The sequence below is a fragment of the Microtus ochrogaster genome, chromosome 5, assembly GCF_000317375.1.
Source record: "Microtus ochrogaster isolate Prairie Vole_2 chromosome 5, MicOch1.0, whole genome shotgun sequence".
NCBI classification, from domain to species: Eukaryota; Metazoa; Chordata; class Mammalia; order Rodentia; family Cricetidae; genus Microtus; species Microtus ochrogaster.
Window position 1 is genome coordinate 51,118,754 of NC_022012.1, and position 15,942 is coordinate 51,134,695.

The 15,942-nt window shown below is 45.4% G+C and overlaps 2 protein-coding genes across 3 annotated transcripts in view; both read left to right on the forward strand.

The window, feature by feature from the left end:
• The first annotated feature begins 3,053 nt into the window (after positions 1 to 3,053).
• Positions 3,054 to 12,550, forward strand: Imp3 (IMP3, U3 small nucleolar ribonucleoprotein). The gene is made up of 2 exons (XM_005347407.3): positions 3,054 to 3,721; positions 12,490 to 12,550. Exon 1 carries the CDS (start codon positions 3,140 to 3,142, stop codon positions 3,692 to 3,694), a length of 555 nt encoding a protein of 184 aa, XP_005347464.1. The 5' UTR covers positions 3,054 to 3,139; the 3' UTR covers positions 3,695 to 3,721; positions 12,490 to 12,550.
• Snupn (snurportin 1) overlaps positions 3,644 to 15,942 on the forward strand; it is a 34,557-nt gene continuing 22,258 nt past the window's right edge. Inside the window, exons 1-3 of one of the 2 annotated variants that reach the window (XM_026779392.1) lie at positions 3,644 to 3,721; positions 12,490 to 12,652; positions 14,712 to 14,856. In XM_026779392.1, the coding sequence (XP_026635193.1) occupies positions 12,495 to 12,652; positions 14,712 to 14,856 (303 nt within the window). In that variant the 5' untranslated portion in view covers positions 3,644 to 3,721; positions 12,490 to 12,494. Of the gene's footprint in view, positions 3,722 to 9,463; positions 9,534 to 12,489; positions 12,653 to 14,711; positions 14,857 to 15,942 lie in introns of those variants that run through there. The other variant, XM_013346167.2, reaches the window with a different exon arrangement.

Here is a 15,942-nt window from a genome sequence, read left to right on the forward strand (position 1 = left end):
AACCACATGGTGGCTCACAACCATCTGTAATGAGATCTGGTGCCCTCTTCTGGCCTGCAGACATACACACAGACAGAATATTGTACTCATAATAAATAAATAAATAAATAATTAAAAAGAAAAACAGAGTCTCACTATGTAGCCCTTGCTAACGTGGAACTCACTATGTAAACTATTATTCTCAGACTCAAGGAATTCACCTGCCTTTGCCTCCCAAATCTTGGGATTAAAGATATAAACTCTCCTACCCTAAAAACAACAACAACAAAAAAATACACACATACATACACACACAAAGAAAACAGGGCTTCTCTATACAGCCCTGGCTGTCCTAGAACTCTATATAGATCAAGCTAGTCTTGAACTCACAGAGATATTCACCTGTCCTTACCTCCCCAGTGCTGGAATTAAAGTCATTCAGCTCTATTTGAACTTTTTGGTTTTTCATGACAGGGTTTTGGAGCCTGTCCTGGCACTTGTTCTGTAGACCAGGCTGGCCTTGAACTTACAGAGATCCGCCTGCCCCTGCCTCCCTATTTGAACTTTTAATAGATGTCTCCAACCTACCATCTACAAAATGGGCTTTCTGATCTTGCCCATCCCCAAATGTTCTCTGCTTGTATCTTCTTTCTCCATCTCAGGTGATTACATATATATATAAACTGTTGGGATGTAAAAAAAAATCATCCTCGACTCTTCTCATCATTTTGTCATTTCCCTTTTACAAGCATCTTAGTACTGCTTTTCTGGCTCAGGTACCTTCTTTCTGATCTGACCTGAATGGCTACTGTAGCCTCCTTATGTTTTCTGTGCACGTGCGTGCACACACACACACCATTGTTCCTTATACAACAGTCAAGGTGATCTTTGAATTTCTTTTTTCTGATTAAAATTTTTATATTGCTGAATGGTGGTGGCGCACACCTTTAATCGCAGCACTCGGGAGGCAAATGCTGGCGGATCTCTGTGAGTTTGAGGTCAGCCTGATTTACAAAAGCTAGTTCCAGGACAAGCACCAAAGCTATACAGAGAAACTTTGTCTTGAATAAACAACAAAACAAAAAAACAGAAAAAATTTATTATTTTTATTTATTTTGTGTGTGCTGCAGTGCATGTCTTAGAGGTCTGAGACAGCTTGAGAGATTCAGTTCTTTCCTTTCACCATGTGGATCCTAGGGACCAACCTCAGATCATCAGACTTGGCTGGTTTTTGTTATTGTTCTCGTTTTTCCCCAGGACAAGGTTTCTCTGTGTAGCCCTGACGATCCTGGAACTCTCTCTGTAGACCAGTTGTTGGCTTGAACTCACAAGAGATCCCCCTGCCTCTGCCTTCTGAGGGCTGGGATTAAAGACAAAGGTATACACCACCACTGCCTGGAACAAGCGTTTTTAACTGCTAAACTGATTACCTCAACTCCCTTTAGAGTCTATAAAAAGCTTGGAGTGTATTTCCTTGTAGGGCTGGGATGACTGTAGATGGAGCTAGCTCAGCAGTTAAGAGTGTGTACTGACTTGGTGTACATGTCTGTCTGTACCACATTTGTACAGAGCTTTTTATTCCAGGCCCTGAGGATGACGAAAAGGAAAGTGGGGCAGTAAATGTCTCTCTGGGCTACAAGAAGAGTGAACTCTCTGTCCCTGGAACTTTCTTGCATGGATTGCTTAGACCGACATCAAACAGAGTCCATCCATTGACTGTTAGGCTGGTTGCAAGTTCAGGGATTTGGAAAAGGAGAAGACAGGAGAGGAGAGAGACCAGGGAAAGGTTGACAGGAAAGGTTGACATTGCAACCCCAATGAAACCGCTTTGAGGTTCCTGTACCAGAGATGCTAGATCTGGGCAGACCTGGAAACCAAACCTTAACCGATGCAGACTGTTCTTTGATAAAGACGAGGGACAACAACCTCAGCTGGGAAATGGGGATTGTGTGCCATGGCACGCTTTGGTGGGGTTTGGTGGGGTTTGAAGGGATTTGAAGGGGAAAGGACCTGTCAGGGTGGGAGTTCAGTAGAAATTTTTTATCTTAGTTCTGCTTCTGTGATTTCAGACAGGAACTGTACTGGAAGACCTTCTGGAGCTTGGGGGTGTCAAGCAAACTTGCCAGACAAGGTATTTTCACACGAAAGGACTAGGACTTATATTTACACCGAGTTTCTCATATTCGGTGGGCATCATTCACCACTGAGGACTGTCAGAAACACAGAACCTCCGGACCGACCTGAGTAACATAGAATCGACTGTAAAATAAGAACCGGGAGTAGTGAAGCAAGCCTTTTATTGCACCATTCGGGAGGCAGAAGTGGGTGGGATCTCTGGGTTCGAGACCAGCCTGGTGTACCTGAAGAGTACCAGAACAGGCAGGGCTGCATAGAAAGACCCTGTCTCTCAATAAAATAAAAATAAATATGATGACCGTAGTGGCTCATGCTCGTGATCTCAGCGTTCTGGAAGACTGAGGCCGGTTGGATTATGGCGATTTCGTGACTGGCCTGGGTTACCTAGGGAGAGACACACTGTCTCAAAAGAGTAAAAGCTAGATGTCAGGGCTGCTTCCCACCCTGATTCCATGAGTCTAGGAAACGACCAGGAAACGGGCATGCCATAGGTTTGGCGCTGCTCAGTACTATTTGTCAAGGAGAGAATTCCTTTCCCAGATCAGTGATAGACTCGATGCTGGCCGGGGTGGACTTTTGGACAGTCCTAGGGACCGCTGGCGCGGAGAAGTTAGCACAGTTCTAACCCATCTTTTAGCAGAGTAAATTCCCTCAAAAGCAGTCACTCCGCTCACCCGAAACTGACGTTTGCAGCTCTTGAAGGGAACTCTCTTGGGAGTCACCAAAGATCGGTACCTGAGATAAAATTGTTGAAGAACTAGGCCACGTGACAGCCCCGTCCCCGCCCCTCCCCACCCGCGGCTACGAAGCACAACCGCCTTCGCAGGACACGCCCTCCCGACCTCCCTCTGGCCTTTCACCCGACAGGAAGTTTCAAGTTGGACCAATTAAAAAATGGAATGGGGGCGTGGTGTTCAGCTTTCTTTTTATTGGCTCAGAGGAGTGGGCGGGGGTCTTCCCGCGCCGAGGCGGAAGTTGTGCTGCGTTCTCTGCGTGCTTTCTGCTTTCTCGGGCTCTTTCCACGATGGTGCGGAAGCTCAAGTTCCACGAGCAGAAGCTGCTGAAGCAGGTGGACTTCCTGAACTGGGAGGTCACCGACCACAACCTTCACGAGCTGCGCGTGCTGCGGCGGTACGGGCTCCAGCGGCGCGAGGAGTACACGCGCTACAACCAGCTGAGCCGCGCCGTGCGCGAGCTGGCGCGGCGCCTGCGCGACCTCCCCGAACGCGACCCGTTCCGCGTGCGCGCCACGGCGGCGCTGTTGGACAAGCTCTACGCCCTCGGCCTGGTGCCCACGCGCGGCTCGCTCGAACTTTGCGACTCCGTCACAGCCTCGTCCTTCTGCCGCCGCCGCCTGCCCACTTTGCTTCTCAAGCTCCGCATGGCTCAGCACCTCCAAGCTGCTGTGGCCTTTGTGGAACAGGGTCACGTCCGCGTCGGCCCTGACGTGGTCACCGATCCCGCCTTTCTCGTCACTCGCAGCATGGAGGACTTTGTCACTTGGGTGGACTCGTCCAAGATTAAGCGGCACGTGCTGGAGTACAATGAGGAACGCGATGACTTTGATCTGGATGCCTAGCGAGGATTCTCCCCGTGGCAACTACAGGTCACTGACCCGGGGATGGGAGGAATCGCCCTTTGTGTTCCGGGAAATTTTCTTCGAATTTGAACTGATAATTAAATGACTGTCTTAGGAGTCAGTGAGAAGCAGTTTTGTATTGCACTGGGGATTGTTAGCTGCTAGTGCCTTAAAGTTGGTGGTGCAGAAGCAGGACGTTACACCTTTCCTCCTTTGCTTTATCGTCTTGAAATAGGACTGAACAGATGGAGAATTGGGGTTAAGTTTTTTTGTTGTTTTGTTTTTATATATAAAGTGATGCAACTTGAATGTTAAGTGTTCACTCTCATTTAAAGAAATCTTTAACTTATGCCAATAAATGCCCCTACCACCTTGTTAAGTGTAAATATTTGTCTTCTTACCTAGGTTTCTATCTAGCCATATCTATTGATCGTACAAGCTCATGAACCCTAAGAATGGGGATGGGATTGTAGGCGTGAGGTCTGCAGCGGGAGCCTCACGTGGAGGCTGCACGGTGTTGGTCAAGCTTAGCAGATTTGTCACCAGCCCTTTTCCCGGAATGAATGTTTTGGCAGAGTTTTTATCCACAAGACTTCCTGTTGATAGTCCAGCCCCAGGAAATACCATATTAAAGGCCTGGAGTGTTTGCTTGTCTAAGGAAATGATCACCCTGTAGCTTGGCCAGCTAGTGGTTAGAAGTGATCTGGGAGGTTCCTGAAAACAGATGTTCTTAGGAGTGGTAAAATGTGTGTTTAGTCTTATGTGCAAGGTCATAGGTTCGATGTTAACCCCAACTGCAAAAACGAAGCAAAAAACAAAACCAAAACAATAGAATTGGTGAAGAGAGAATCAAGTTTTAGCCCAGATAAAATAGAATACAGAGCCCAGCCTATTAAGTTCATTTTTGGGGTGAGAGTGCTTTTATTTTTCACAGGTTTTGATATACAACTCAGGCAGGTCTGGAACTTGAAGTGATCCTCCTGCCTCAGCGTCTCCAGTGCTGGGATTACAGTGTGCACTGATAAGGATATTTTTGTTTGTTTTTCGAGACAGGGTCTCATTGAATATCCCTGGCGGCCCTGAGTGCTGGGAGTGTCGGGTGGTGTACCACCACCGCCCGACAAGGCTAGGTTTTATGTGTTTTCTCTACTTCTCTAGGTGGAGGCATTAAGGTGCCAGGTAAGATGGCTCAATGGGAGAATTCTTGCTGCTCAGCCTGAGTTTATTCCTAGAATCCACATGTGTGGTGTGTCGTGTGTATTCACACAAAATAAGTTAAAACAAGCAAACAATAAACAGGGAAGGTACCATGAGATGCTTCCAAATATTAGACCCAGTTTTAAGTAGATAATATGTATTAACCTATATAACCCTTCCAACAACCCACTTAAATACTCTCCACCTTTCAGATGATAATGGAAGATGGGTCAGAGTATTTGATTGCATAATAAATGAATTAGGCTACTCCCTTTTAAGAGACTGCCAATGTCAGCACAGCCAGCTTTTAAAAGGTATGCGAGAGTCTCAGCTTGAGCTTCCAAACCAGTAGCAATAGTAGGCAATGACTGGTCTCAACAGAATGCTATATAAAAAGTTAGAGCTGGTGTGGTGTCCACTAAGTATCTGGGAGGTAATGACAGGAGGAACACTGCAAGTTTAGGGTCAGCCAAGGCTACTCAGCTAGACTGTCTCAAAAAGCAAAACAAAAGGCTGAAGAGATGACTCAGCAGTCAGGAGTACTAGCTGTTTTCCCAGAAACGACAACAGTTCCAAGGGCTCCAGTGTCCTCCTCCAGGCATGCACACGGCACATAGACATACTTGCAAGCAAAATGCCTCCCCACACAAACACACAAAAAGGTTGATGTGGTGTTGTGTGCCTTTAATACCACCACCTGGGAAGTGGAGGCTGAAGGATCAGAAATTTGAGCCCAGACTGGGTTACAGACCATTTCAGAAGAGTGGTAGAGGTAAGATCAAGTGTCAAAAAGAGAACAAGCCTCTGGGGAGTGGATAACAAAGTGATACTCAAGGTAAGCAGTGGTAGGAACAGAACTGGAGCTGTGTGGTGGTGGCACAGTCCTTTGATTCGGTTCGAGGCCAGTCTGATCTACAGAGCAAGTTCCAGGACAGGTAGGGTTACACAGAGAAACCCTGTCTCAACTCTCACCGCTGCTGAAAGTGAGAACAGAGAAATGGCTCAGATGCTAGGAGCCTATTCTACTCTTACAGAGGACCAATTTGTCAGACTTAACTATCCATAAATCTAGCTCCAGGGGCATGAAATACCTCTTGTCTCTTCAGGCATCCGCACTTAATTGTGTATAACTACACACACATAAATACTTCTTAAAGAATGAAGAATGATCTGGAGAGATGGCCCAGCTAGGATGTTTGGTTGTTATAAATAACTTGGCTATTCACCAGAGAAGACCGCTCAGACATAGTTTTAAGCCAATAGAAAGTATTTATTAGTCTACCAGCGATTACATTGGGTGCTTGGGATCCTGGTTGTAGTCCCAGACCTTTCTCAGGGTGAACTTTTGAACACAAAAATCATGTTCCTGGTTGACACACTTCAGTTAAAAAGAACCGCCAGAAGCAGTACTATAGAAGCCAATAAAACAAGGTTATTTCACTTAGAGATGTTCCCGGAACGATGGACTTTGATGGATTACGTCTTTGTTTTTATTTTGACTGGTGGTGCTATGTGCTGTTTTATAGCATGAATTGCACTTCCACTATGAAGTCAGTTGTGCTAAGGTATGTGACCCTGTTACATAAATATGGCATAGAGAGAGAGAGAGAGTTCAGCAGTTCAGAGCACTTGTTTTTCTTGCCGAAAAACTTAAGGTTTGGTTCCTAGCACCCATACGGTAGCTTTTTTTTTTTTAATTTATTTATTTAAGTATACAACATTCTGCCTCCATGTATGGAGGCACGCCAGAGGAGGGCGCCAGACCTCAGTACAGATGGTTGTGAGCCACCATGTGGTTGCTGGGAATTGAACTCAGGACCTCTGGAAGAGCAGCCGGTGCTCTTAACCACTGAGCCATCTCTCCAGCCCCCATACGGTAGCTTATAACCATCTGTAATGCCAGTTCCAAGGATTCGATTCCTCCTTCCGACCTATGTGAGCATCAGCCATACACACGGTTCACGTACATATATTCAGGCAGACACTCATACACATAAAATGAGAATAAATAAATCTAAAAAAATAATAGCTGTGGCCACTTTGCCCAGAGGTATTTATGTCATCTCTTAGCAACAGTAGTCCATTTATGTCTTTTTATTCATGCTTGCTATACAAACACTGTATCACTAAGTTATAGCCTAGTTCTTTTGCTTTTTTGTTTGTTTGCTTTTTGAGACAGGGTTTCTCTGTGTAATATTCCTGGGTATCCTGGAACTCTATTGTCATAGCCACACGTTGGGGTGACATCTGTTGTGGTCAAGCAAATGCAAACTAAATGTGTCGTATTCTGGATTCAGTATTCACTGGGCTGCCCTCCGGGTACTATCCTATGTCTTTGTATTTCTTTCATTTCTGATCTTCTTGCCTAATAAAATTTCTAACCCTCATGTCCCTACCATGGAGCATACGAACTCATATAGATGCTGGACCCTCTATAGACCAGGCTGGCCTCAAACTCACTTTTGAGGGGAGTCTAGGCTATAGAACTAGACTCTATCTCAAAATAAAAGCCAAAGTCTAAAGCTGGGTGGGTCCAAGCACTTTCACTTAGAATTTTTGTCAGTTTACTTTGAGACAGAATCCCATGTGGCCCAGGTTGAAGGCCTATTCTCCTGCCTCCACCTCCCAAGTGCTAGGGTTACAGTCCAGGGTCACCACAACCTGATTCCTGGTTTATTTTTATATTTTTATACGTGTATATTTTATCACCTTTTTCTTTTTTTTTAAAGTCCTGGATGTATTGGAACTATCTCTAGATCAGGCTGCCCTTGAACTTACAGAGATCTGCCTGTCTCTGCCCCCCAAGTGCTGGGTTTAAAGGTGTGTGCCACCACTACTCAGTGATATTTTGTCCCTCCTTTTTTTTTTTTTTTTTTTTTGGGTTTTCGAGACAGGGTTTCTCTGTGGCTTTGGAGCCTGTCCTGGAACTAGCTTTGTAGACCAGGCTGGTGTCGAACTCATAGAGAGCCTCCTGCCTCTGCCTCCTGAGTGCTGGGATTAAAGGCGTGTGCCACCATCGCCCGGCCTGTCCCTCCTTTTTGAGGATGGGCCGAATTTATGTTTTACACTCTGCAATTTTCTAATATTGAATGCAGGAGTTTAATATTTATTCATCAAATAAGGGAAAAATTTAAAAACAGGGTCTCCATACAATTTTGGGGCCTGGAGCTCCCATGCAAATGGATGGTGTTATATATCCAAGAGATAGGCATCTAGTTTTTTTTTTTCTAATTTTGAGTGTTTTGCTGGCAATGTGAGCTGCCTTGTAAGTGCTAGGAATTAAATCTGAGTCTTCTTTGCAAGAGCAACAATTGCTCTTAACAGCTGAGTCATCTCTCCAGTCCTCATCCTGGATTTGTCAAGACTCAACATGTACCAACTTTTGATAGCTTGTTTCTATTGTATAGTTATGATAGTAATGGGTAACTTAGTTCTGTGACAGCCAAACATTCAGCAAATTAAAACGTTATTAAGAGCTATGTGGTGACGCACACCCTTAATCCCAGCATTTGGGAGGCAGAGGGAGGGGCATCTCTGAGTTTGAGGCCAGCCTGGTCTACAAAGAAAGTCCAAGGACAGCCAGGGCTGTTACACAGAGAAACCCTGTCTTGAAAAACAAAAAACAAAGCAAAACAAACCCCAAATCCTACAGAGAGTGGGTCTCCTGTAGCCCAGACTGGCTTCTAGATCGCTATGTAGTGGAGGATGAACTTAAACTTCTGTCCTTCCTGCTTCTATCTGCCTACCTCCTGATGCTGGGATTACAGGTAGGTGCCACTACAAATTTATGTGGTCTTGGGGGTAGAATGCAGGCGTTAGTGCGTGCTAGAAAACACCCTACGGAGATACATCCCCAGAGGCAGACTCCTGTTCACTGAAGAGTAAATTGAGTAAAGCAATACACCTGGCTCATCGTAAGCATTCAGTAAGCAAATCGTGGTGACAGGTTTTTTTGTTTGTTTGATTGATTTTTCTTTCTTTTTTTGGTTTGGTTTTGGTTTTTCAAGACAGGGTTTCTCTGTAGCTTTGGAGCTGGAACTCTCTCTGTAGACCCGGCTGGCATCGGAACTCCAAAGGGGTTTTTATTTTACACCCTAGCAATAATCTTATCGTGCAGACACTGTTTATTGGTTTTGCTAGGATCTGTGAACGCTAACAAGATCCAAGCCAAGTTCCTTTCCACGCAGTTAGAAGGGAGAATGGGGAAAGAACATCTTTTAGTTCGAAACTTGAATGCCATTCAGAAAACCACAAAGACAAAGGCAAGCTGTGGGCGCAGTGCTAGAGCTTGGGCAGACGCGGAGAGGTGACGGCCACGAAGTCAGGGCTTTGTTGGCCCAAGGACCCGGGACAAGTTTGTGCTCAGGAGTGAAGCCTCTGCTTCGCTAACCATCTACGCAGAGTTCGGAACATACACCAAACCAAATCTGTTAGCCCTTCCCGGCACATAAACACCAATCCCGTACTCAGAGCGGAAGTAATGGCCTGTCGCCACTCAACTCCCGCGGTGCACCACGGTAGGCGGAACCGGAAGTTTGGTGTGCCACTCCTAAGGGGGGGGGGCTGGTCTAACTCCGCTAGCGCGGCTAATTGGTCAGTTCGTGGAGGCGGAGGCTGCGTGCGCGGCTGACTTCTCGGTGCGGTAAGTCTTGAGTTTGGCCCTGTCCGCTTCCTGTGACTTAGCTGTAACTTCTTCCGATCGCCCAATACTTTGCCTTTCCAGTCGCTACCTGGAGAGGCCAACCAGTCTAGGATGTCGGGTTTGGCCATATTTCTGCCGTTGTATGCCAGGGAATCTTACCTGAACTCATGAGGAATATTATTGTGTGGCAGGGTGAGCTAGAGATAGATGACCCCATCAATAGAGACAGTGGGTAGGGAGTAGTGACAGGGAGGACGGCAGAGTCCACGGCCGCCTTGAGGGAGCATATGTCAGACTAGGGAAGAGGCTTCCGTGGGCCTTACATTCGGGAGTTCGTTTCCTTCCTCAGTCTTACTGCCATTGCAGGCTTGTGCCACCCTCTAGTGTACCGTTAGGGTCGGTTTCAGTGGCATACTATTGAGGATACCTTGCGCGGGGGGGGGGGGGAGCTCAGTAATTATCCTAATATTCCCAGTTGTATTAAAAATACTTTGATACACAACCTTAAATTCACACTGATAGTATTTCACTTAACACATTTTCTAAAAGAAGCACTCTTAATGTCTTAAGGATATATAAAAGCAGCTTGCTGCTGTCTTTTTCTTTTTTCCTCCTGGGTTTCAAACCCAAAGCTTGGTCCAAATTCGGTGCATACTGGGCAAATGCTCTACCAACGGAAGTATATTCCCATCCTTTTTTCCCCGTTTATTTTTTTTAATATTTATTTATTATGTATACAATATTCTGTCTACATGTATGCCTGCAGGCCAGAAGACGGCACTAGACCTCATTACAGATGGTTGTGAGCCACCATGTGGTTGCTGGGAATTGAACTCAGGACCTTTGGAAGAGCAGGCAATGCTCTTAACCGCTGAGCCATCTCTCCAGCCCTCCCTGTTTATTTTTATGTGTCATGTATGCACATTTAAAAGAAAGCATGAGCCGGGCGGTGGTGGCGCACGCCTTTAATCCCAGCACTCGGGAGGCAGAGGCAGGCGGATCTCTGTGAGTTCGAGACCAGCCTGGTCTACAGAGCTAGTAACAGGACAGGCTCCAAAGCCACAGAGAAACCCTGTCTCAAAAAACCAAAAAAAAAAAAAAAAAGAAAGCATGTATGGGTGTTTTGCTTGCATGTCTGTGTGCCACATGGGTGCACTGCTGGGGGGAAAGAAGAGGGCTCCAGTTCCCCGGAACTGCTTTACAGATGCTCATTAACCACTATGTGGAACCCGGGTCCTCTGGAAGAGCAGCCAGTACTCTTAACCTAATAGCTGAAAAGCTGAGCCATCTCTCCAGTCCTCTCCCACCCTACATCCGGTCTCTCCTTCCTCCCTTTTAATGAGATAGTTTTATTCTGTAGCTCAGGCTGATTGGAACTTGGTGAAATCCTCCTGTCTCAACCTTCCAGGTTTTGGATAACGTGGGCACGCTACCACAACCAGCTAGAAGGTTAATTTTGCAAGCTGGAAACAGTTGGTGACAATGTAAAGTTATTCCTCACTACAGAACTGTGTACATAAATGGTTAAAGTGGTGAATCCATGTGTATTAACCTCACTCCACCCTCCCGGCCAATCAAAGCCAAACACTTGACACTGAGCTCCAAAGCCAGCTGGGATTGAAGAACTGTGAATTGAACCAGGAGCATTGCATGCAATGGAAACACTTCTCTATTGAGCTATAATTCCAGCTACCCCCTTTTAAAAAAGATTTGTAACTATATGTATGCACCATGTGCTTGCCTGGAGAGGCCAAAAGACAGCCTCAAATTCGTTGTGAGCCACTGTATTGGTGCCAGGAATTGAATCCAGTTCCTCTGCAGGAATGACAAGTGCTCCTACCCCCTGAGTCATCTCTACAGCCCATTTGTTTTTTGAGGTGGGGGTCTCAATAGTTCCATACTTATCTAGAATTCCCTACATATTCGTGGCTGGCCTTGAACTCCTGATCCTCCTTTCCTGCCTTCATCCCCTTGTGCTGGGATTTTAGGCATTAGTGAGCCCGGTCCCACCTAATTTTCACTTTTCCTTTTCTTTTCTCTCCTTTCTTTTTCCTAAGATGGGGTCGTGCTAGGTTACCCAGGCTGGTTGTGAGCTTATTCTGTAGCCCAGCCAGGCCTTTAATTTGTCATCTTCTTCCTTACCCTGGGGAGTAGATGAGATTGTGAGATTACAGGTCTGACTCACCACAGTTCTGTTTTTGTTTTGGAACAGGGCCTCCTTAATGTTTTCCTGTCTGGCTTGGAACTCAATGTATAGAACAGCCTGACCTTGAATTTGCAGTATCCTGGGTGCAGTGGTGCTGTGTGCACTTTTGTTTTGTTTTTCGAGACAGGGTTTCTCTGTAGCTTTTAGAGCCTGTCCTGGAACTAGCTCTTGTAGACCAGGCTGGCCTCGAACTCATAGAGATCCTACTGCTTCTGCCTCCCGAGTGCTGGGATTAAAGGCGTGCACCACCACCGCCTGCTTTGCTTGCTTGTTTTCTTTCTTTCTTTCCTTCTTTCTAAACTTCTTGGTAGACTATGTCTTTAATCTCAACACCTGGGGGCAGAGGCAAGTCTATGTAAGTTTGAAGCCAGCCGGGATTACATGGTGAAAAATAAACAAAAATATCATCAGAATTATACTTAGAACTATTTAGGAGCCAAGTTAAGATGCTCTTTCACATCACTGGATGTTAGGGGTAGCTTATTGTGATGAGAAGCAGAAAAAAGGCAATAAAGGAACTTTGTTTAATGATTGGTGTTTAGATTTATTCCCTCAGCTATTAAACTTTCTGTTATTGATGTACTAATAGAAAATAACATTACTATTACTAATATATAACGCATTTATCTTTTGTCTCCCTCCACAGAAATAACTAATTTTGGTTAAGTGAGATTTTTCTTTTAAATAATAACTGCCTTATTATCAAAATATGGAATAAATAAACAATCCGTTTTATGTTTTCCTTTCTAGGGAAGATGGAAGAACTGAGTCAGGCCCTAGCTGGTAGCTTTTCTGTGTCTCAAGAACTGAACAGCACGGCTGCCCCACACCCTCGCCTATCCCAATACAAGTCCAAGTACAGTTCCTTGGAGCAAAGTGAGCGGCGCCGCCAGTTGCTAGAACTTCAGAAATCGTAAGGGTGCTTCAACTCCTTGGCTTCTTTATGCTGGGAGCTGTGAATCATTCACATGCCACTGGACTTCTCTCCATAGGAACCCTGCACAGAAGGTTATTCCTGTCTGCTAGGCTTCTCTCCGTAGAACCCCTGCACAGAAGAAGGTTATTCCTGTCTGCTAGGCTTCTCTCCATAGAACCCCTGCACAGATGGGTATTCCTGTCTACTAGGCTGGTCTCCATAGAACCCCTGCACAGAAGAAGGTTATTTCCTGTCCACAAGGTTGGGTGGGTAAATTCTGCCACAGGTATTTATCTTTTATCCGTACATTTTCTGCATATAAAAAAAAAGAAGGAAAAACTGAACTTTTGAAGCAAAAGCTCACTTATTTGATTACATTTTTCTATTTTTTCCTGGCAACACTACTGAACTTTGCAATTTAGACTTCTGCTCCCACATTCCCTGTATTGCTTATGTGTGGCTTCTCACTCATTCTGATGATGGACTTGGTATGGCCTTCCCATCTGCCTTCAGTCCAAATGTTTCTGTAGTGCCCTTGGAAGTTCAAGTTCATTCTACAGAGAATCGGTGGAAATGTTTTCCCTACATTTAATTCTTTTTTTTTTTTTTTTCTTTTTTTCGAGACAGGGTTTTTCTGTGGCTTTGGAGCCTGTCCTGGAACTAGCTCTGCCAGGCTGGTCTCGAACTCACAGAGATCCGCCTGCCTCTGCCTCCCAAGTGCTGGGATTAAAGGCGTGCACCGGCCCTACATTTAATTCTAAATGCCAAAATGAACAAACAGGAAAAGGGCAAGATAGTTATGTGTTAGGCTGTGCTCTCTGAGGTCAAGGCCTGTCCTTTGTTCTCAGTGCATCTTTGGCCTCTTTGGAGTCCTAACATAAGGAAAAGCGAATTGGAAGGAACCAGCCACAGCTGTACCACTTGCATAGCGTCTGCATTTTGCACAGCACTGCCAGTAGATGGGCTTAACACAGGCAGACCCTGATAAATTCTGAGTTGTTTGCTGATTGCAGCCCCACTCACTCCTTTCCTTCCCTGTTTTCTTTTTGGCATTTTTGAGACAGGGTTTCTCTGTGTGGCCCTGGACGTCCTAGAACTTGCTCTGTAGACCAGGTTGGCCTTGAACTCAGAGATCTGCCTGCCTCTGCCCCTGAGTGCTGGGATTAAAATTAAAGGTGTGTCCCATCACTGCTGGGACAAACCAGGCTCTTGGTGCTTTGCTTTTTTTTTTTTTTTTTTTTTTTTTTTAGACAAGGTCTCACTATGTAGCTATTCTGGAACTCACTATATAGACGAAGTTTCCTCCTGTACTCCCAGAGATCCACCTGCCTCTGTCTCTGGGGTACTGGGATCAAAAATGTGTACCATCACACCAGCAAAGATGTCAAGTCGTAAGCCAAGTAGCTTCTTTTGAAAGTCAAACAAGATCAACATGCTGTCTGAAGTGGAATGCCCCAGAAGTGTCTCTTGCTTTGAACTTCTCACTGTCTTTAGTGTTTCCTCCTTCCCATCTCTGGGCTTTTGATGAGTCTGCCAGGCAGGAAATGTTTCTCATCTGGAGTGCAGTGGGGTAATGTGGGTTTAGCTTATTCAGCTAGATAGTCTTGGAAATTCCTCTAAGGATGGTTTACTTTGAACATTTTTTAAATAATTTATTTTTATTTTATGTGCACTGGTATTCCGTTTACATGTATGTCTATGTGAGGGTGTCTGATCCTGGATTGCAGACAGCTCTGACCTGCCACGTGGGCTCTGGGGATTGAACCCAGGTCCTCTGGAATAGCAGTCTTGCTCCCAACCGCTGAGCCACTTTTCCTGCCCCTACTTTGAACATTCTTTAGAAACTGAGGAAGACTGTTCAGAGGGTGTTCCCTGCTTAGGAACTGTGAGGTGACAGTCACTAGTTTAACCTTACAAAAGAAGTTTTGTTATTTCTTACCCCCACCAGATTTCCCTAGTCACTTCCAAATTTGTCATCCTTTAATTGAATGACATCTGTATGCTGTAGGATATCTTTGTATAGTATGCATAGACCTGACCTTATCTTCTCCTCCAGCAAGCGGTTGGACTATGTGAACCATGCCAGAAGACTGGCTGAAGATGACTGGACGGGGATGGAGAGTGGGGAAGAAGATAAGAAAGATGATGAGGAAATGGACATTGACCCTGGCAAGAAGTTACCAAAACGCTATGCTAATCAAGTGAGTGTTCCAAAGGTTTACACTCTCCACATAGTCAAAACCCACCAAATAAATGCTGCTATAAAAAGAGGGGGGCAGTCTACAGAGCGAGTGCCAGGACAGGCTCCAAAGCTATGCACAGAAACCCTGTCTCAAAAAACCAAAGGAAAAAAAAGGATGGGAACTGGGTGGTGATACATGTCTTTAATTCGAACACTTGGTGGGCAGAGGCAGGTGGCTATGAGTTCGATCAAGGCCAACCTGGTCTACAAAGCGAGTTCCAGGACAGCCAAGGCTGATACACAGAAAAATTGTCTCGAAAACAAAAACAAACTAAAAATGGGGATGGGCAAGGCTAATGAATAGGAATTGCTGGTGTATTTGTAGAGAGAATGATGGTAGCAGAGCTGGCTTAAAGTTCTGCTGGCTAACTGGAGACACTGATGAAGCTAGGTGTAGTGGCGCACGCCTTTTATCCAGCACTTAGGAGGTAGAGGCAGGTGGATTTCTGTGAGTTCGAGGCCAGCCTGATCTACATAGTGAGTTCCAGGACAGCCAGGACTATGTAGAGAGATTGAGTTTCAAACCAAAACCAAAACCACTGATGAAGGCTGTGGCTGGTGACTTGGAATTACTAGTCCATCTGGCCCCACGCTGTTAGCCAGAGCCTGCCAGCTCATACAGAGAGCTCCTGAACTACTCCAGTAGCAGATCCACATCCTCTTTCTTTTGAACAGGGATTATAACCCAGGGCTTTGTGTATTCTAGGCAAATGTTCTGTCACTATTGATGGAGAAACCCAGCCTCTTTTTTTTGTTGTTGTTGTTGTTTTGTTTTTAGAGACAGGGATTCTCTGTAGTTTTGGAGTCTGTCCTGGAACTAACTCTTGTAGACCAGGCTGGCCTCAAACTCACAGAGATTCGCCTGCCTCCCGAGTGCTAGGATTAAAGGTGTGTGCCACCAGCTCTAACCATTCTTTTTTTTTTTTTTTTAAATATTTATTTATTATGCATACAATATTCTGTCTGTGTGTATGTCTGCAGGCCAGAAGAGGGCACCAGACCTCATTACAGATGGTTGTAAGCCACCATGTGGTTGCCGGGAATT

Excerpts from the sequence above, each read along its gene's own strand:
- Imp3 (XM_005347407.3), top strand. The coding sequence starts at position 3,140 with ATGGTGCGGAAGCTCAAGTTCCACGAGCAGAAGCTGCTGAAGCAGGTG.